This window comes from Manacus candei, unplaced genomic scaffold (genome assembly GCF_025592945.1).
Source record: "Manacus candei isolate 608988 ecotype Guabito, Panama unplaced genomic scaffold, ASM2559294v1 h1tg000041l, whole genome shotgun sequence".
Lineage (NCBI taxonomy): Eukaryota > Metazoa > Chordata > Aves > Passeriformes > Pipridae > Manacus > Manacus candei.
This window is the reverse complement of record NW_026138089.1, coordinates 4136716-4158415: the sequence shown is the minus strand read 5'-3', so window position 1 is coordinate 4158415 and position 21700 is coordinate 4136716. Positions and strand designations below refer to the sequence as shown.

At 38.2% G+C, this 21700-nt stretch overlaps 1 protein-coding gene across 2 annotated transcripts in view; it reads right to left on the bottom strand.

Annotated features, from left to right (window-relative positions):
- Positions 1-15917, bottom strand: part of SMPX (small muscle protein X-linked) — a 41246-nt gene extending 25329 nt beyond the window's left edge. Inside the window, exons 1-5 of one of the 2 annotated variants that reach the window (XM_051794901.1) lie at positions 15786-15917; positions 13437-13562; positions 12181-12240; positions 7303-7392; positions 3212-3365 (exon numbers count right to left, since the gene is read on the bottom strand). In XM_051794901.1, coding sequence (XP_051650861.1) covers positions 3225-3365; positions 7303-7392; positions 12181-12219 — 270 coding nt within the window. In that variant the 5' untranslated portion in view covers positions 12220-12240; positions 13437-13562; positions 15786-15917 and the 3' untranslated portion in view covers positions 3212-3224. The remainder of the gene's footprint in view (positions 1-3211; positions 3366-7302; positions 7393-12180; positions 12241-13436; positions 13563-15785) is intronic. The other variant, XM_051794900.1, reaches the window with a different exon arrangement.
- Positions 15918-21700: the final 5783 nt, after the last annotated feature.

The window sequence follows — 21700 nt, the reverse complement described above, 5'->3', positions numbered from 1 at the left end:
GTACAGTCATATTCTATTGATCAGTCTGTTTACTATTCTTTAGAGAGCATCACATTCAAAGGATAATCTGTAACCTTTCCTTGGAGCAAAGCATCAGGCAGATGTGAGTGTGGATTTCTTGCAAATAAAGATAATTTTCACTGGATTGACATGTTCAGTCATAAAACAATGCACTGACTTTATCACATTTTATGCAAGGTCATGACTAAAACACCTGAACTGATGAATATCCTTGTAGGGGATGATCCTTAGATTTAGTACCATTCAAGGCTGCTGAATGCGGCCCATGATTGATTTACATTTCAGTTTCATGTAGAACTCATTCACCTGCTTAGTTCTGCACAGCATCCAAATCCAAACTTCCAGGCTCCAGTGACTACTGTGTCTGCAACTCTTTAAGAAAATAAGTTTTCACATGTGATCTGTGACTGCACTACCCAAAATCTAGAAATCTGTATCACTGTCCAAACCTGATACACAGTACATCAAAAGAAGGATGGAGACAGAAATGACATCATAATAACCTCTCCTCTTTCAAGATGCCCTTTGGTTTGCTGACCTTCCTGTAGAAATCTTCTCCTTAGAGTGAACCTCTGTGCATGCCCCAAATGTTTGCTGGATTCTCAGTAAGCTAATTGCTAAAAAACTGTTTTAAATGTTGAAAATAGCAATCATCTGAGAATAAACATGGGGTTAAATTTATGTTCAAATATCTGTTACAGAAAAAACCTCTTTAAAGTCTCACATTAAAAATTCATATTTCTCTGGGCAGTGCTTTAGTGCAGTGACTACAATGTTATATTTTACAAAATATTAATTTTTCTTTTACCAAATTTTCTGAAGAGGAAGACTCCATTGTTTCTTTAAAATAACAGGAACATTATGACACAGCAGGGTAAAAGCAAGAAACAGCTAGGCACTCTTGTTTCCAAATGGCGTATTTATGCTGTGCATAAAATATAAGTTAATGATGCACTGCACATTCGAGCAATTCACTCAGATTATATGCCATTTCTTTTAAGATTCCTGATCCTTAGCACTTCTGCATTCCCAGAACCCTTTTGCACTGCTTTCTGTTTTCCTCTGTTCTTCATTTATGTTTCCACGCAGCAAATTGGAGATGACGTTCTTCTACTCAGCTTAGCTCCTCTGCCTCTCTTCACAATAGAAAGGATTTATTAGTCAATATGCAAAACTGGCAATTCAGGTGACTACTATGTGATGCAATTCTCTTTTTCTTACTGTAGCCAGGGTGAGATTTTTTGTATTGAAACTTCTTTGTACATCTGAGTATTCTTTGTAACTGCCTGATGCATCTTTACTGACTCAAGCTTTTCAAGGAAAATCAAAGATAATTTCATAGACAGAAATTATTAATTTCTATCAGGCTCAGAATGTAGAACAGACACTTATGGACCTTGTTTGAAATCAAATGGAAATTATTCTGAAATCGGTGTTGAAGTGCTGAATATTTCCTTTTAAATAAAATAATCACAGAATTATAGAATGGTTTGGGCTGGAAGAGACCTCTGAAGATCATCTAGTCCAACCCCCCAGCAATGAGCAGGGATGTCTTCCACTAGACCAGGTTGCTCAGAGCCTTGTTCAGCCTGACCTTGAATGTTTCCAGGGATGGTGCATCCGCCACCTCTCTGGGCAACCTGGTCCAGTGTTCCACCACTCTCATTGTAATAAACATCTAGTTTTTTACATCTAAGTTATCCTTATATCTAGTCTGACTCTAATGCCCTTAAGTTTAAAACCATTACCCTTTGTCGTATCACAATAGGGTCTACTAAAAACTCTGTCCCCATCTTTTTTATAAGCCCCCTTTCAGTACTGAAAGGCCACAGTGAGGTCTCCCCAGAGCCTTCTGTTCTCCAGGTTGAACAACCCAACTCTCAACCTGTTTTCATTGGAGAGATACTCATCCCTCTGATTGACTTTGCAGCCCTCCTCTGGACTCAATCCAACGAGGTTAACTCCTTCCTATGGCAGAGGCCCCAGAGCTGGATGCAGTACTCCAGGTGGGGTCTCTCCAGAGCAGAGAATCCCCTTCCTTGAGATTCTTGCCACACTGCTATGGATGCAGCCCAGGACATGGTTGGTTTTCTGGGCTTCAAGTGCACATTGCCAGGTCATATCCAACTTCTCATCCAACACCCCAAGTCCTTCTCCTCAGGGCTGCTCTTAATCCGTTCCGTGCTCAGCCTACATTGATTCCAGGCAGTTGCTTTGACCCACGTACAGGACCTTGCACTTGGCCTTGTTGAACTTCATGAGGTGTCATGGGCCCACTTCTTGAGCTTGACCAGCCCCCCCATGTGCCATTCTATCCTTCACGTGTGTCAACTGCACTGCTCCACTTGGTGTCACCTGCAAATTTGCTGAGGGTGCACTTTATCCCACTGTCTGTGCCCACTGAAGAAGACACTGAAGGGTCCTGGTCCCAGCACTTACACCTGAGAGAGATCACTCATCCCTGAACTCCATCCAGACACTGAGCAAAATAAGTATGAGCTGTGGTTCTAGTTGTAGATCAGTGGCTCAATCCATAGGTATCTGGTGCTGTCTGCAGTGCCTGGGGATCCCTACCTGGAGTTCATCTGCTACTTCAGAAGAGCACAGATGTCCCCAAGGTCCAATCTCATATTTCCAAGCCTGATATACCTATATAGCGAGTCCTCAGGTGCCACAAACAGTGGTATGTTTGTATGATCAAATACATGGAGCCATTAGCATGTCAATTTTGAATAATATAAATAAATGAATATCAAATAACTAATATTCCAAAGGAGGTTGAAAATGCTGACCTACTTGTCCATCACTGCAATAAATTTATTTGCATTGTAAAAGATCTATTTGTAGTTAGACTGTACAAATATAAGTCATATATTTTGCAAAACTGGAACTTGTGCTTCTGAAGCAAGATGCTATTTTTTCAGCTGTCTTCAATATTCCTAATATGCTAAATAAACTATTTGTTAGGCCAGTTGATAGGTGACATAGATCATTGGATATAGTCTCCAATATGATCTATGTTTAAAATAACAAAGAATATCAAGGATTATGGCTTCTTCTATTTTGTCATTGAAATACGAGGTGTGACTACAGGTCCACTGAAGTAATTGGAAAGCCATCTTTCTACGTAAGAGGTTTCTGGATCAGCTCGCTTCTCCTAAAGCCATGTAAAGAACCCTCTTTCACTCACCTGCTTGTTCCAGCTACTGCTCAGCTTTGGGAACATACTTCAGCTCACTCTTTATGTTCTGAATCTCTGACAAGTTGACAGCAGGACCTGGAAGTTTCCTAGCTCCTGGGAGATGTTTCTTGTCTTTCTCCTCCTCTGTCGAAGCAGGAACACTCTGCACAAAAGGATACCAGTGACTTCACTGCTGCAATAGCAATCTCTTGAGCATGAGCATAGATCAGTTATTTGAGAAACCAGGAAAGGATATTTTTATACTAAAGGAAATCCCAGTGAAAACTGGTGAGGGGAGAAAGGAGGGGGAGTGGGGAGGAAAAGATAGGTTATTTAGTTGGTTGTTGTCTAAAATCATTCTAGAAAGGATAGAGGGTGCTCAGTGTAGAGGAACATGGATCTTTTGGTAGATGGGTAAGAATTTACAGTGTCAGACTATTAGTGGAAAACAACTGAGTGGAGCATTAAAGGCAATTCCAAGTCCTTCATATTTTAGGGAGGGGGGAAGCAGAAGAAATGTTTTTATAATCTAATTTCTTTGGGAGTTTCATAGTGGCCAGATAGCTGGAGAGGAAAACCATCATGCACTTCTGCAGCTCTGGAAAAGATCTAAGATAATAGGTTATGGACATCAAAAGCTACATGCAAGCTCAGCATGAGTTGAAGTTTAATTTTTCTTAACCTCAGTTGCAAAACCAGGAGGGTTTTTGTTATTTTATGTTTGAATTATGTTTGAATAGCCTCATGGCTATTTTGCTGACACTGTAAAAATAAAGGTTAAATAACAGCACTTTCAAAATAGTGAGCAACTCAGCTAATTTCCTGATGAACCACAGTATTTTAGCCCTCGGTACTTCCTTGGTTGTACTTTTGCTTCTAGGTGAGTAAAGCGTGTATTTTAGACAATTTCTATTTTAGATGGAAAAATGAAGTAGTAGCTTTCCAGTACGGAGTTAAGGTTGTTGCAGCCTGTTGCATATTTTGTAAAGCTGGCATATGGGGAGAATCATGTAGACTTAGAAATTAATTTATATTTTACTGCAAATAATTTCATGATGAAATTATTTTTTTCTTTTTTGATTACTCTATGAATGTCCTACTGGGATTGGCCTTTTCAAGTTAAATCACTATTTAGACTTATTAGCTACACTTTTTGAAAATGTGTATTGACTGTGAGCAGTCAATTCTTAATATTTAATTTAATTTTTAAAATTCCAAAGTTATCTGTCAAATATTATTGGCCTCTTTTTTTCTGTTGACTAATAGACTATAGGCTAATTAGGAAGAAGACTTTTTGCAACATCAAATAGCAAATAAACAAGGTATTCTAGAAAACTGACATTTTCTTCCTATCTGATCTTCAAGAACTTTCTTAACATCACTATATATATAAGAAAAGTGAAGCAACAATTACATTGCTTGGCTTGTTAAACTTGTATTGTCTTTTCTCACATTTTAGCCAATACACTATTAGCTAATACAAGATAATACTAATATCATTATACATGTTTCTTCTCGTGCATTTCAAATCCCAGCCAGTAATTCAGCCCCAGTGAGGACATGTACTGTCTGACATCTAGCTTAATGGTCTAACATTCTGAAAGAGTAGCAAAGCACAGCAGGAGAATAAGTAAATTGATACAGAGCTGTTTGGAAGGATGCACAAAATTGTATCAGTAGTCAAAGTTGCCAAGAGCTTGTATTGTTTACTTTCACAGTTTGCTTGCACAACTAGCTAATCTGAATAATCAGGGGAAACTACCATTCCCTCAACCCCTTAGTTCTTATTATAAATAGCAGATACTATGTTAAAAATACCATTTCTAGTCACGTTCAATTCCCTTCCTCCTGTAGAACAAATGGCACGAGCTTTGACTGTGTTTCGGAGACTTTGTGCTCCATAAGTTGCTGTCAGCTTTCTCCTCTAACCTCAGGTGTGTGCTACCTATGACTGCACCCCTCCCTGTATCACCCACTCCATGTGCAATGCATAGCTGAGATTAGACTTTGGTCTCCAGTTCTATGGAAGGAATTTTAAAGAGTGACTCAGATACACGAGAGTTAATGAATGCTCTGACTGAAGAAGTTATTTTCTAAAATTCCCACCCTCCATTTCTTTCCACGTTAAACATGCCTGCTCCACTGACCTTCAAAAGTACATGTTCACATCTGACTCCACTGTCCCTTTGAGTAAGACTCATAATCCCCTCATCTACTTTGCCAAGCCTTTAAAAATAGTGAAAAATCCTATGCACTGTTAGCAAAAGACATATTTGTCTAAAACTGCTTTGAAAAATCATGAGCTGTATTGCAAAACTTCACAAGATGAGAAAACTGAAAAGACAAGTCCAGTAGTAGTATTTTTATTCTATTCCCATTAAAAGATCTGTTTCTGTAGTCTTTACTACCATTGATTTGGTTGAATATTGCCTATAAAACCTGTGCCAAGAACTTTCATTCTGTAAGGTCTGTCTCATATATAGTATTCATGTACCTGAGAAGCAAAGTAACATTCAATTACCCAACCAAATCTAATTATCAGCATCAGTCATTTATTTTATTTCCCAAACACTACCAGAATTCATACATGCTATATTAGTTTCTGCTTGATAACATGCACTCCTTCATCAGCTTAATTACTTCAGAGAGAATATGCTTTCATTTCTTTCAAGTGGAGAAAGCCACAATACGTGTTCAAGGTCATTTTGTATGTTTGTTTCTTTTAAATCTTCTTAAGAGCTAAGTCAGCTTGGGTTTGATTACTTCAGGAAAGTTCTCTGTAAACAGAGTACTATTTATATCAAAATATGGTGAAATTCAGAAAAAAACCCTAATCTGTCTGTTTGAGACAGAAAAGGAAGAATTTGCTCTTACACAACTAAACCTGACCATTTGAAGTGCCTGCTCCAAGTCAGATGGGGCCGATGATTGGTTCAAAACTAATCTGGCTGCTTCTTGGTTGGGGCTGAATCACCAGCAGTGCCACAGAATGCCTGGGGAGCAGTGGCTTTCCCCTCCCTCCTGACCATCCCAGCTCTGCTCTGCATGAGGACAGGGCTCCCTCCTGCCACAATAGCTTTGCTTTCCCTGCATGGCAGCAAGTCCACCCACCCAAGTCCTGCCAGAAACAGCCTGGATGTACGGAGTTGATCAGAGCCTTTCCTGCCCTTGCCTCTGAGGAGCATCGGCAGCTCTGGCCTAGCAGGACCAGTTCTCAGATGAGGGGTATAAATCCAAATTAAGCCAACTGTCCAGGAAGGCAGAAGTACCCACATTTAACTGATTTTTTTCCTTGTTTGGAGTATCTACCATTACCTTTTTTTCCTCTATTGGTTTTAGTTTGCATTTATAAAAAAAGTTAATGGTAAATAAAATGCTTTAATAGCATCCAAAAAATATGATATCTGTGTTTAATCATAACCAATGCCAGTTAATGTATAAATTGGATTTTATATTCAAAACTCGGTGTTAAATACTCCCTGTAAAATATAAGCATGCAAACACAGAATTCAGCCTAAAATGGAGTATTTTCACCACTATGCAGATAAATGGGTTCTCAATTTCTGTTTTAACTTGCAAGTGTCTTCACATTCAATTTTTCCTTGTTGATAAACATTTCAAAAAGCATCATGTTTGAAAACCTGTTCCACTATTGCTAAGTTGTAACAATCAATCACACTGTGGGGCAGCAGGTAGTAGCATATCCTTCCAAAGCCTTGCTATAACTTTTCCTGCTGTATCCCATCAAATCTCATCTAGACAAATACCTCCGGTGAAATCCTAGCTCTCTTTCCTGACAACAGATGTCATCCTGCTGTTGAAGCACAGCTACACACCTTTGAAACAGTTTAAATTCCTATAGGGGCCTTGGCACCAAAAGCAGAACTATTATATATGAAGTGTTTAGCAAGTGGCCATTTATTTCCATGAATGATCAGTCCAAGTTCAGCTGTGGTATCTAAGATTGGTATGCAGAGATATAAGATTGATTAAAAGGTTTTCTTTCATTTTATGGCAGGGATTCTTCTGGGAAAAAAAAACAAAAACAAAACCAAAAAAAAACAACCAAAAAGCCAAGTCAGAAAACCTTTCGTACTTACTTCGTCCACTTCTTCAGGTGTAAGTTCTTTTCTTTTATGAGGGTGGCCTGCACCAGGTCGAAATGCACCCATTGGGATGTTAATATTAGCCTGTGAGAAGGAAATTGAGATGCCTATAATGGTGACTGATAAATAAATATACAGCTGGTAAATGGTAAAACTCCAAAAGATTGGGACAAGTGTATAGACACTTTTGTGGTTTCTGAGCACTTATGTCTTCAATGCATGCATCATCACACCACTCCTGTGGGAAAGACAAGTGCTTTCATCTCCATTTTAAAGGCAGAAAATGAAAAAACAAAGCTACCTAGAAAGCTTTTGAAATTCTGCATTTTAGACTAACGCTTCCTGATTTTATTGGACTTTAAATGAGCAGTAGACACCAAAGTGTCTTTAGGCACCTGGGTCTGCTTCTATTTGGTCAAGGTCAAACAGAAAGCGAGTGCTAAAAGCAACACTTAAGTGCAAATCACCCAAATCCTAATACCACCCAAATCACTGGACCATTCTCCCTTCCCCAGTGACACCAGTTTACACCACAATTAACCATAGGTAATTTGGAAGTAAAGCCTGCCCTGAATCAGCTTAAGCTGTGAGTGTTTAAAATGTGATTTTACCAACAAAATTTACCGAGGGTGCTACGAACTGCAAATGGTTGAACCAGCTCCAACACCGGGCAGACCATTAGTCCCCAGCTTTAGCAAACTCCCTCCAGAATGATGCTCACATAACTGCATCAATCTGATTTTTTGTCTGGAGCAGAAAGCCAGTAGCTATAACATAATTGGTACTGATAAATAGATACCTTAAAAGTAAAGATTTTTGAGAAAAGAATGGCATGAAACACTGCTTAGGAAAGAGCAGCTGAAACGTATCCATTTCCTGGTGTGACCCAGCCCAGATTATTTTAAAAGTCAAATGGCATGATCAACTAAATGCACAATCTATACCTAGTCTTATCTCGTGATCTCAGAAGAGAAGTTGCTCCTAGGAAATGTCATCAAAATATCATGACTCCCACTGGTAAAACCAGGGGGTGAATCAGTAATGTTACAGAGCAGAAATGGAGAACCTTCTAACAGTGAGCTGTGTTCTTGTAGTTCACCATCTGACTGATTTGCACTAAATGAAGATAAATAATCCCATCCTTCTGCCCAAAACATGGTCTTGCAGATCATGCCCCAGTTGGTCAACCACAGGAAAGCAGCCCACTGTTTCCAGTAACAACAACTGTTCTGACAGCTGTAATCAAATACCAAGTGAATTAAGAATCCACTTGCCAAGAAATAAGCACCTTTCCCTGTATTCTACTTACCTGTTTCCCATTATCGTATTTAGGCAAGGTGATGCTGTCATTTCAGTGGGGCTGCCAACTCTACAGGGTCATATAGTTTATAGACAACTGGGTATTTGTTTCATAAAGCTTTCTCACTGAGCATCAGTTTAGATATTGTGAAACCTTTCACCTGCACTTTGTAACTTCCCAGGGGACAGAGCATTTTCAGCCTCACAGTTCTCAACCTATTATTTCATTTACAGGTAGAAAAAACCAGCTTTGCTATTTTTAATTTCAAGCATCTCCTTCGCCAAGCTCTGGTACCTCCAGGCAGCTTCTTTTTTTGGAATGTGAAACTTCTCTGCACTTTACAGCTTGCATGGTCATACAAGTTTGCAGAGTTGAAACTTTTAGAGCTGTCTCCTTTTGGAGCTCATCCTCAACTTGGACATTCCTTCCCCTTGGAGTCAATCAAAGCAGAAGCCAGACTCCCCCGGCACATCACAGCCCTTGCATTTCCTACTGTGACTGACAGACCAACTGTGACTAAAAATGGTTCAGGAAACAAAAATGAACCACTAAGTCCCAGGCTGCTAATTAGATTAAATAAACCACTCTTTGGTCTGCTTCAGCACTTTCACAGTAATCTGTGTCACACAAAAGCAGTTTGTACTATTTCATCTGCAATAAGAGCACTCAAATAGGAGTTTGGGCAAGATGTATGCAGTTATGACGTATTAACTTGGAAAAATGAGCATCCTTTAAGACATAATTAAACACTGTCTGGGTCTGATAACACATACTATAAACTGAAATATTTCTAGTATGAAATGAAAGTGTGACTTATTTCCAAGCCCTTCCTGACCAGAGGTACCAAGGTCCTAAGCTGTAAATTTCCCTGTTAATCCAATGCCAGTCCTGTCCCACAGCGGTGTAATGGGTGGGCCAAATTCAGTACACCAGTGTAGTTCTGCAAGGACTGTGTTGTGCTGCAATCAGCACAAGTTTGCAGTTTTGTTTTCAAAACACATTTCAAGGCTTTTGTCACCTGTCATCTGGGATGGAGATACGAACCTCAGGAATCTCTTCTTTGCCTGCTTCTCATCCAGTAAAGAGCTAAACAGGAAATTTTCTGTTCCAAACTCCTGAAATCCTGAATTATAATTGCTTTAGATAGACCTTCTAGGTGTGATTCTTATTTTTAACCATACTAATTAGGAAAACTATTGGGTTTGCCTCTTCCTTTTTTTTGGAAAGTGCCTACCATATTCTGGATGTCATTGCAGTTTTTGTAATGAGTAGGTATGTGTACTTGTGTCCTCTACTGAGGCCTTTCTGAACAGACCAAAGGAAAAATATCTGCAAGCATGAAATACAACATATATTGCTGCTTTGAATCAATTGAACTGATATTTAGAGATTTTTTTTTGTTGTTCTTCTTTCTGTTTAAGAGAGACAGGGTATTCAGATTAGGATACAACTCATGCAGCCATGCATGAGTTGAGGATTGTAATGGATAAGTTCTTCACAGCATCACAGCCACTCCTAGTGTCCAGGTGGATGATTAAATAAGCTGGAAAGACACTTCAGTATAAATACTTTTAATTAAAAAAATAAAAAAGGAGGAGAGGAACTGCAGATAAAATTTAATGGAATTCAAGAAAAAAAACCAAAACCACCAGAAAAACCAGGAAACCCCCCCAGCCTTACTTCTGGGGAAAACAAAGAGTGGTATTTGAAGACAGAATAATTTCCAGCCAGAGCTGTACACAGCCTTTTACACACTGAGAGGGGGAGACCAGCAATTAATGTAACCAGGAATTAATAGTACTTTGGTCCATTATTGCCCCAAACTTGGGAACCAGTTGCTGCCTTTAGCTCTCACACGTCTATTTAGTGGCTTTTGGCAAGAGACGATTTTTGTGTAAATCTCGTACAGTCAGACAGAAGCCAGAGTACCATGAAATACTTCAGTTAGTAAGGTGCCATTATATTTCCATCACTGAAGCATGATTTATATTCTCCAGAGCATGTCATTCCTATTATAATAGCACACAATAACAAAGGATCATAATCTATGAATCACAATGTATAAAAGTAATGTGACATTTTGAGTCATGGTTCTTACAGTGCTCAAAATGTATTAGGCATCGATTCAAGTGCAAGTGTCTCTACTGGAGCCACCTTTGACACAATGTTTAATAGCTATATTTTAAAGTTTGTGCTGTAGTTTTCCTCATGATTTAAATTACCTTTGCCAAAATTAAAGTTTCTTAAAACATTGAACTTAGTATTTAAACTTAATGCAGTTTTTAAATTAACAAGTTAGAAGCATTGTTTACAAGTCATCATAAAAAGAAAAAGCAATCTAGCACTACTTCTTTAAGAAAAAAGTAAACCAAATTCATTCCTTAAAAATGTTTGTATGTGCCTATGGAATTTAAACATAAAATGTAAATACTTTTGAGCTATAAAATATTTGTATTTTTTCATTAATCATACAAACATTTCTATAGTCAGGGTAGAAGAGGGATGAAAATTTGAACTGAGTGAAATCAAAATTCTGACAAAATGGCAAAATTCTGCTAACTTCAACTGAATTAGAGTACAGTAATTTGCATGTCTGTTTCAGTACAGTTGATGATGATAAAGAGAATCTGCATTTTTAAGGTATCTTGCAACTTCAGTATGCAGCTTAGCCACTGGATAATTAATCTTGATACTCCAATCCATTGAATTAATATTATCTCAAGGAAATAGAGGACAGATCAGACTTTAGAAATTCCATTTTGTGTTTCTTATGTAAGGGAACCTGAACTTGTAAAATTTCATTGGAAATGCATTTTACAAAATACATGAAAATTCTGTAAGGTTCTTCAGTTCAGGAAATATTTTGGCCTTTTGACAAGAATCATTGACAGCTTGAGCTAAATACATTTTTCACGATGCTACTTTGTGATGATGGGATAGTTCTCCAGCTGTTTCTTTTACAAGTATGGAACAACCTTATAAGCATTCCATCCTTATAAGCATATACCATTTGAAGAGGCATGTGGTAGACAAGAATCTTTTAAATTAAAAGATAAACTTTTCTCTCATTTTACTCTAGCTTTTAAAAAAAATGCTTCTTAAACAAATATTGGAAGTTGTGGGGTTTTTTCCTAAAGGAATGCAGACATGAAAAACTGTACAGTACCTATGCCATCTTCTTAGCCTATAATTTTTCCAGCATTGTATTAACTTTGTGGAAAATCTAATAGCTGCAAGAATTATTTTTACTTATAATGCTGATCAATTACACACATGTATCACTGTGTTTTGCTTAGCTGATCCCCCAACAGGCATAACCTAACATTGGAAAGACTATGCACACAAGTGATCAATGAACCTACCTGATCCAGTTTTTTATGAACTCAGATCAAAAGATACTCTTCAGGTCACACTTTTCCACTGTATTCATATCTACTAAGCTTTTTACTTTAACAGAATAATCCCCAGTTAGCACATCTATAGTGCTTTGTCTGAGTAAAAATGCAGTTTCCAAAGCAATGGAGGTTGAGTTATTATTTTATTATATTAGAAACATAAATACTGTCTCTTACCTGAATGGCTTTGACATGTGACGCTGGTTGTTTTGACATTTTTAAGACAGAGGCTTATCCCTGCAAGCAAAATGGGAAAGTGTTACAGGCTCTGACATTCTGATAGCTAAGGGAGATAAGCTAGAATTTAACCCATGCTGCCTCTTGACAGGCATCCATTTCATCTGCCCATCTCCTGTTTCCATCTCACTTTCCAAGTTGCTTAGTTATTCCTTCTGAATATCAGAAGGAGACAGAACACCTGAGCTTCTCCAATTAATCTTTCATAGCCACAAATGAAGGTATCTCTTTCACATTAAAAACAATAATGAGTAGAGATAAGGAATCTCTCAAACCTTAACAGCATTGTAAAATGAGTAAGAACTACAGGAAGCATTTGAGGATAAACAATGTATGATCATCTCTGTCACAGTATGTATGTGGGAATTACTAAAACTTTCAGCTTAAGCCTTCTTTCAAATAAAGCATAACTTGCTAGAAAACATTTACAAATGCAGACATAACCATTTTCTGACTCTCAAATCCTTTAATGCCTGTAGACTGAAAATTATCAAGATGGTCAAACTGAAAAGTTTTTTTTGACAATTGCTAGTGCACAAAGTGGCCTGTCTTCAAAGTTTTAGATCCTACAGATTCACAAATTTTCTATAGCAATAAGATAAAAAATAACAGATTTTTCCATACACTTTTATGCAGGTGGAGAAATATGGACTGTTACACTATTACTATACAATAACAAAAGGAGATACAGCGAAGTAAAAAACAATAACTTTTATTAGCAGAATATTTGAAACATCATCTCAGCCTTTTATTCTTTCACTGAGAACTAAGATTTTAACTGGACTAGACCTTCATCAAAGTCTGGTTATTTAAGCATTATAATACAAAGTAAGATAGTAATACTAAAAGCTGAGAAATTAATCAGAAAACTCATTGATCACAACCAAATTACATCATTTTTTCATACTATATTTAACCTGAGACAGGAAGAGAAGTAATGAGAATAGTGATAAATGATGTAGGAGAGATAGTAGAAACATACTGAGAAATTAAAAGTGTCAAAGACTTGGCTACTCCAAAGAGTATAAATGTCGTGTGAGGCAGTATCAAAAAAAATTATAGATAGGTTGGCTTCAACTTGGAATCTCAGCCTTAAATTGTATCACTGGGGTAGCATGGAAGACTTGCTATTGCATATTCTCATATCAGCTTTAAATCTGTGTATGATGCCGAGCAGAATTAAATGTAAAAACGACCTGCCATTAGAGGTCTCCCTCTGGTCACATTCTCAGATGCAAAGAGCGCCGTCCAAGCCAATAGGGTGTTCAGTTAGAGGGTGTCATCTTCATAAATGGCTTTGGGTTGAAATTGCTTCGACTGAACTAATAAATCAGAAAAAAATCCCACTGTGCAAAATAAAAACAGCACTGTTTTTATTTTAGTCACTCTTCCAGTGAGTTTTAGATTGTGGTTTTACGTACACAATCTTAAAATCAGAGGTAGTTTTTAAAACTTCAGAATTCACTTTATGGATGCAATCTTGGCCACTAAAGTTCATGACAAAATTCGAGTAGATTTCAAAAACACAAAAGAATTTACTACACTCTCTCTCCTTCCTTTTTAAAAATCTTTACTATGCATAGAAATAACTGTTCTGTTAACCAGTGACTGTATTCCAAAAGAAACACTGAGTAATCCCCCAGTTTATTGGGAAGATAGGACTCATAATACAGAAAGCTTAATTAATTTTTCTTATCATCCTCTCCTCTTTCTAATCAAAATGGCAAATGGAAACAAAAGCACAGAAAAATGACATAAAACATTTTAAACCAAAGTGGATCTAATTCCCAACCACTGTCAAAAAGGAATTCAAGCTAAGATTTATTTCTTCATCTTGAATGCCTGTGCATTGCAAAAAACATTGCTACACAGCTCTTGGGCCACCTAGAGATCAACAGGAAGGATTTGCACTGAATCTCAGCTTTAAAACAAGCACAGTGTCAGTGCTCCTCAGTGAGGTGCTCTGGGTTCACAAGCAGTCAGCGTTCAAAATTACTGCAATCAGACACCGGTTCCTAAAGAGGGATGCATGATACAATTGTGTAGGACTGCTTTTGGAGGAGGTGATTTTCCTACCAGATCCTGCTGTCCTCATTACCACCAGAGAAATCAGGACAACAGCAAACTACTGAGTAAAAATAGATCAACTTCTCTGGCTCTTTCCCCTTCTCTACCTTCCCTGAGTTCCCTTACAGAGTGATACTGACCATCAGTCACAGGAAAATAAACCTTATGTTTTTTAACAGCAGCTGTTACAGAAATGATTATTTAATTTTTATAAATTCCTTTGTTCTTTTGCCACGTGTCTCAGAGAGAGAGTCAAGAGTGCTGCACTGATTGTATTAAGTTATTCCTGGCATTCTGATCAGCTCTGCAAACTTGAAAAAAAATCCCACTTCACCCTCATTTCCACGGGCGGATTTCACATGTAAGCAGGCAGAGAAACGCAGACACATGGAGCCTCTATTCCCCGGTGTCTTTTTGGCCTCCCCACACCTTACCTTTTACCTTTTATGGGCTGCATGCTGAGCCAAACTTAGAAAGCAATGGCAACGTTGGTTCAGTCTGGAGTTGGGTAATGCTAGGCTTCCCTTGCAAATTCCCTTGCTTCACAGTGAAAGTACTTGAGCAGAACTACTTGTGAAATACAGGACTATTACAGTGAAATAAATCAGTGTTTTGAAGTGAGACTTTGTAAAACAAAGGACCTATCTTCTGTCTTTCTGCTAAAAATAATTTCTGACAGGGCTGCAGCAAGATAATAAGCTGACTTGTTCAATTTGCTTTAAATACGATGAGATATCATAATGCCATCTTGTGTAATCCACACAAGAGATGTACAGTAACACACAGACAACAGAAAGAGCCCTCCCCCTGCCCCAGCTGGAAGCTGTCCTCTCCCCCCATCGCACGCACGGCATCAAGCACTACGGGTATTTTGGACACAGAACTGCAGTGTATTATCTTATTAAAAGGCTTTGACAGGAACTACACTACTGTGAGACCCAGTGAGTACAGTGAAATAAGAGAAACCCCCACTTCACAGTTTTCAGCCTGTTACACAAAAACTTACTACATGCTCTAGGCAGACGTGGTCACATTTTCTGTAATACATACATAATAATCTCTGCTATAGTTACCTGTTAAGCTTACAGTGAAAGAAACTACTCTTACCATCCAAACCCCCACGTAATATTTCACTAACAAACACAGAGAAAACAATAACCATCTACCTATGTAATACAGTATTCAATCTTATTCACAGTTACACTTCTTATGAGTCACTAGGTATTTAAGTGACTTTCTATTTTAAATCTTTAAAGATCCCCACAGACTAAGAAGCAATAGCAATCTGCTCTGAATATGCTGATACGCTGCACGAGACATTAAAATAAGCAGAAACATACAACTATTGTAGTCAACTCACAGCAGTTATAAAAGAGTTTTCATAAGGGTCTTCCAAGTTTTTAATTGACCCCTTCAATATTAGCTTACTTATTTACTTATATAAGAAAAGTTCCAAACCGTCAAGTGAGTATGCACACCTTCTTTTGATGCTGAAAGAGGTACCTTCTTCCACCAGCTGAGGTATTGACTGTGACCCTTTTAATGTGTCTGAAATAGCTTCGATGCTTTCAGCCTGGACGGCACTCAGAGCTGCTCCAGCCTGGAGTGGGACTCAGCAGAGAAGCAAAGTGTAAAAGGGAATTCCTGTCATAGCTTCCAGTTGTTCTTCCTAAATATAGAGTTTGATTCACTCTGTAACTTGGTCCCCTGTGACACTTGACCATGGTAAAACCAGGGCTCAACTGTCAAGCAGGAGGTGTTGAAGGAGCACACCTTTGGGTCCTTTTCCTGCCCTCCCTCTCCCTGTCATTCTGGGCTTTTCCCAAGTGCCAGGCATACAGTGGCAGTAGGTAACGCATAACTCCTCCCAGGGCATTTGGGGCAGCATGTGCCTCCATGCTGCCACACCGGGGAAGGAAATAATTATGGAGACGTAATTATGAAGAACTCAACTCAGAGGAACTGTCTAGGGGAGGTGAATGACACACCAACGTGACTGTATTGCTGCCGCCTTGGGAGCAAACTCGCACAGCAGCTGCCCTGGGGTCTCAGCACAGCCTTCCTCTGCGCAGGACAGTCATGGGGGGGAGGAAGGCTTCTGAGTGTACAAGGCCATAGTGGCCAGCTGCTGAGCTTTTGGGCATGGGGATGAAGAAAAGGTAAAGGAAGAGCGTGTGTGTGTGTGTGTGAGTGAGTTGCTATAGCTCATGAGGGAACTGAAACATTATTACAGTCATGCTCATACGGCTGGAGGGCTGTCTTCAGTGAAGGCTACTGATGGAGATCTGTCACAGCAAGTTGTGCGTGGGGCATATCCTCATGTTTCCAATCGCAGAAGTGCAGACTCCTGTTCATTGTATCTTCACAAGAGTGAACTTCCCTCTCCATCACTCCTCTGACGTACCTGTTTTCCACCGGACCCACAACACTAATGGTGACAAGAACAGTGTCATTATGGGCAACACTGTACTGGCCACTTGCTGCTACTCTTTGCCACTTTTAGGAGAAGATCAAAAACTTTCAAAATTAGTGCCAAAGACATTTATCATAGAATCACAGAATCATAGAATGGTTTGTGCTGGGAGGGACCAACTCCCTGGCCATAGAAAGGGAACCTTCCACTATACCAGATTACTCAGAGCCCCATCCAGCCTGGTCTTGAACACCTCCAGGGATAGGGAGTCCACAAACTCTCTGGGCAACCCATTCCAGTGCTTCACCACCCTCACAGCAAAGAATTTCTGCATAATATCTAATCTAAACCTATCATCCTTCAGTTTAAAGCCATTCCTCCCTGTCCCATCACTACATGCCCTTGTGAAAAGTCCCTCTCCAGCTTTTCTGTAGCCCCCTTTAGGTACTGGAAGGTGTTATAAGGTCTCTCTGGAGCCTTTTCTTCTCCAGGCTGAGCAACCCCAACTCTCGCAATCTGTCTTCAAAGAAGACGTGATCCAGCCCTCTGACCAACTTAGTGGCTCTCCTCTAGACTTGTTCCGACAGGTCCACATCTGTCTTGTGCTGGGGACCTCAGAGTTAAACACAGTTCTTCAGGTGGGGTCTCACAAGGGTGGAGTAGAGAGGGAGAATCACCCCCCTTGATCTGCTGGTCACACCTCTTTTTATGTAGCTCATGATGCAGTTTCCTTCTGGGCTGCAAGTGCACATTGTCACATCGTATTGAGCATTTTGTTCACAAACACCACCAAGTCCTTCTCCTCTGGGCTGCTCTCAATCCATTCTCTACCCAGCCTGTACTTGTGCTGGGGGTTGCCCTGAACCAGGGTCACTACTTTGCACTTGGCCTTGTTGAACCTCAGTAGGTTCTCACAGGCTCATCTTTCAGGCCTGTCAAGGTCCCTCAGGATGGCAACTACTCATAACAACTAGTGGTTGGGATAGTGATTTCAGAGAGGATCTCACTTGACTTTAACTTATTTGACCAAAGAGTCTTTTCATTTCAAGTGTCTCAAAGATGAATATGACCAATCAGACTGCTTCATTAAGCCTGTGACTCACTCTCTGTTCCCTTCTTTTCCAAAAATATTGTCATCTGGAAGCCAATAAAGCTGATGACTTGTAACGTGGTCTTGTACATGAACTTATTTCAATTTATATTACAACAATTATATTACAAACTAGCTCTGGAATACACAGTTCTTTCTTCCACATGTCATTAATTTAGCAAAGGTAGGCCATTGTTTAGATTTGAAAATAATTTTGCAAATATGCCTAAGAAATACCAGCTCAATGCTGTTTCCCTCAGTAAATTTTCATAGCAGTGACAAGTAATTTAATAGACAGTCTTAGTGATGTGTACACAGGAAGACAATCTACCTCTGTCACATATCTAACACCCATAAACTATCACACCTGAACTGTATTAAACTGTGGGGATAAAAGGAGAAAACTCAAATTTTATCAATAATATTAGAAAATATAGATCTGAGTAGATTTTGAAGGGAAAAAAAGCCACTCAGCATTATTTTGCAGCATACCATTACCTTTGAATAACCTCTGGGATGCACAGCCTAATGACTTGCAGATTCATCTGTTAATACATGCAGCAGATGATTTAGTAAGTAAATAATGAGGCATATGTGCATTTCAGAGGATGGATTCATCTGGCAAGTTAGGGCCACGTACATTGTCACACATAGCATAGAATTATTATGTCTTGTGTACAGAAATCCAATATATTTATTTGAAGTATGATATCCCAATATAGTTAAAAACAGACTTTTGTTTCATTCCTAGAGGCTTGTCTAATTAACACACTTCCTGGAACAGCTTATTAGTTTTGAAAGTGAAGTTGATGGTTAACAGAAATGTGTATGTATCTTACTTCTTGACAGATATTTCACTGCATAATGTCAGAATTGTTTTTCTAAAGCTGTCACTACTTAATATGCTTATTAAATGTTTTGCTTTTGGAGAAGCCTCATGAGTGCAGATAAAAATTCCCTGAGTATCCCAAAAGAAAAATATTTTTTATATTATAGTCAAAAATTTTTTTGTTTAATGCAAACAATTGAAAATGCAAGTTAACACAGGAGCAGTCACAACCTCAGCTCACTTGAAATAAGATTTTTTTGAAGTAAAAAGTTAAAAAATACATTTCTGGAGTTTTGCTTTAAATTATCGAGTATGATATTTTGCTGTCTTAATTTTAGCTCTGTAAATTACAGTTAAGAATAATGGGTCCACAAAATTAAGTATTTTATTAATTTCTTCCTATCTCTATCTTCATTTATATTTTTAATGAAGAACATGAAAACTTAATTTGTAGGTAACTAGTGTAACTATTCTCTTCATTCAACAGACCTAAATTATTGACTAAGATTTAAAAACAAGAAACCTGCTATCAGATGGATATATCGGAGGGCTAACACAGAGAATCCTGAAAAAACCCAAACAAACCCCACATCCATTTTCTCACTCACTCAGGTTTTATTTGTACTTTTGGCTGTTTTCCCTTAGTAAAGATGTGTCTACTTCATGTAACAATTACTTGGCACATAGGCTTGATGAAAGGCAGAGACTTTTAGCAATGGTTCCCAGTCACATGAGGTTAGACAGAACTACAGAAATTTAAAATACAGTGGAGCTACCAATTTTACCAGTCATCATAGTCCATTCTTATTCTTGCTTTAAATTGAAAATAATTTTGAATCATGGATTGCAGAAACAATATCAAACCTCAGCAATTTTGTCAAAGGAAAATTTTTTGAGGAAGTATTATTTAGTGTTTAATTGTTTCTCCACATTTTGTCCAATCTTTATTTCTTAATATCAAGAAAAAACCAAGGACTTTCTCTTGAGTTTCTATTTGTACAGTTATGCCAACAACAGTGACATCAAGCCATTTAAATAATGAGTGACATAAAATAGCATGCAAAAATGTTTGCTGTTATCTAGTGGACAGGAAATAAACAAACATATCTGAATTAGTTGATTTTGTTTCTGTGACATTTCTGGGCTTCTAAATATTAATTCAACTCCTGCATGCTCCCTTTCCTTTCCATGGAAAAGCATCATGATTATTATCACAGGCTGTTCCATAGAGAAATAATTAGCCTTGTATTAAGGAGATGGTCTCATTAGAGGCTGCCAGTGACCTTGTTCTAAATTTCAGAGTTACAGCAACATTAATAGTGTTGTTAGCATCATCTAAGATTTTGTATTAAGTTCTGAAACCTGCATTATGAATGTAATCCATATAAATGCTAGAACATCATAGCTTTGACCACTATTACCCAAAAGCCATATTCTCTGTTGCTTTCTATTGTGTAAAATTCTTAGTTACCAAAATGTTCTCGGAAACTGTAATGTGATGATGTTGTACAAGCAACGAATTTTTTTCCTTTTTCCTGGTAAATTTTGACCAGTATACCTGGCAGAGGTGACACTATAAGAAAGAGTAAGGGTAGCAGCAGATTTACAAGAGAATGTGAAATTTAAATGACATGTTGAATTCTGTAAACATCCTATCTGCTATAATGATTCAGCATTGTTTGGAAAAGATACAAAAAACATGACACTGTATCATCTGATATTGTTCTTGGCAAACAAGTTCAACAAAATAGGAACTGACTAAATCATTGGTAAAATTTTGAGCAGAAAGGCTACTCATTGTTTTCACAAATCAGGATAGTTCAAACAAGTGTCTACAATCTTTTTCAATTCCACCACACTTTTATTTTGATGGTGGCCATCCCTATCAATTGATCACATCAGCTGCACACTATTAGCTCTTGACTTCAGATTAAGACCTTACCTGGTATGCAGTGAGGAATTTTGCTGTTGTATCAATCTGACCCAAAGATGCACGAGAACTAAGTACAGACATACCAGAGGACTTGGGGACTCAGCACCACAGAAAGTAATTTATTTCTCTCTTGTAATAAAGCTTGAAACAAAACTGCAGTTGTGCAGGTAGTCAGCTCACATGCAGCTATGGTCCTGCTGTGAGCACAATCATCTGATCTGTAACTAAGAGAACAATGACTAAATTCAGCTGATTCCTCATCTAAATGGCATATTAACGGGAAAGAAAGACATGGTTGAGACATGAAGCATCTGTGGTAGAAAGCTGCATCCAGAACAAGGGAGATGAGGCAATGGAGGAAGCAGAATTTCAAGGACTTTATGAAGAAATGAACGCCTTAAGAGAAAAAATGACCAAACTCAAGGACAGCTGCACCGATCTGCTGAATCATGTGAGATCGATCAGTTGCTATCTTTGGTTTGTATCTGCTGTACAGAAAATAAAAGATGAAGATTGTTAAACCATTGGTGCAAAGATTTTTAAAATTTGAATCAATATCAGGACACTTATCTTAGTTCCCATGAGTCATAAGGAAAAAAATATTTATCTTCTCATACCTCCAATGCTGTGAAAAACAAGGCAATTAAGAATGAATGCTTTCCACGGTGAAGATATGAATAAATCTACTAGTCATATTTATCTATCCAGTAGTCAAACATGATCCATGTCAAACCTTATTTTTATTGAATCATATCTGCTACAGGAACATTTTTCAATCATCTGTGGTCTCCTGCCATGCAAATATTGTAGATGTTCAGAGAGAAATTGCCAAAAGAATTCAGTGTTGGCACAGGAAGACCAGTAAAATCCTCCAGCTGTTCCATCAGGAAATGATGTTTTCTGATACAGTATCAAACCTTAAGGATCAAAAAGTATATAAACAGTTTATCTTCGGAAATTATACAAAGTAGTTTTTAAAATCTTCACAGCTTACACCTATATGAATTACAGTTGTGGACAGGCAACATCTTCTATACGGGAATAATAACAAGTCTGGAAAAAGAAACTATATTAAGCTGTTTCACTCTGTCTCCTCTGGCTGTGCAACACAGTCCCTTTGAAGTGCAG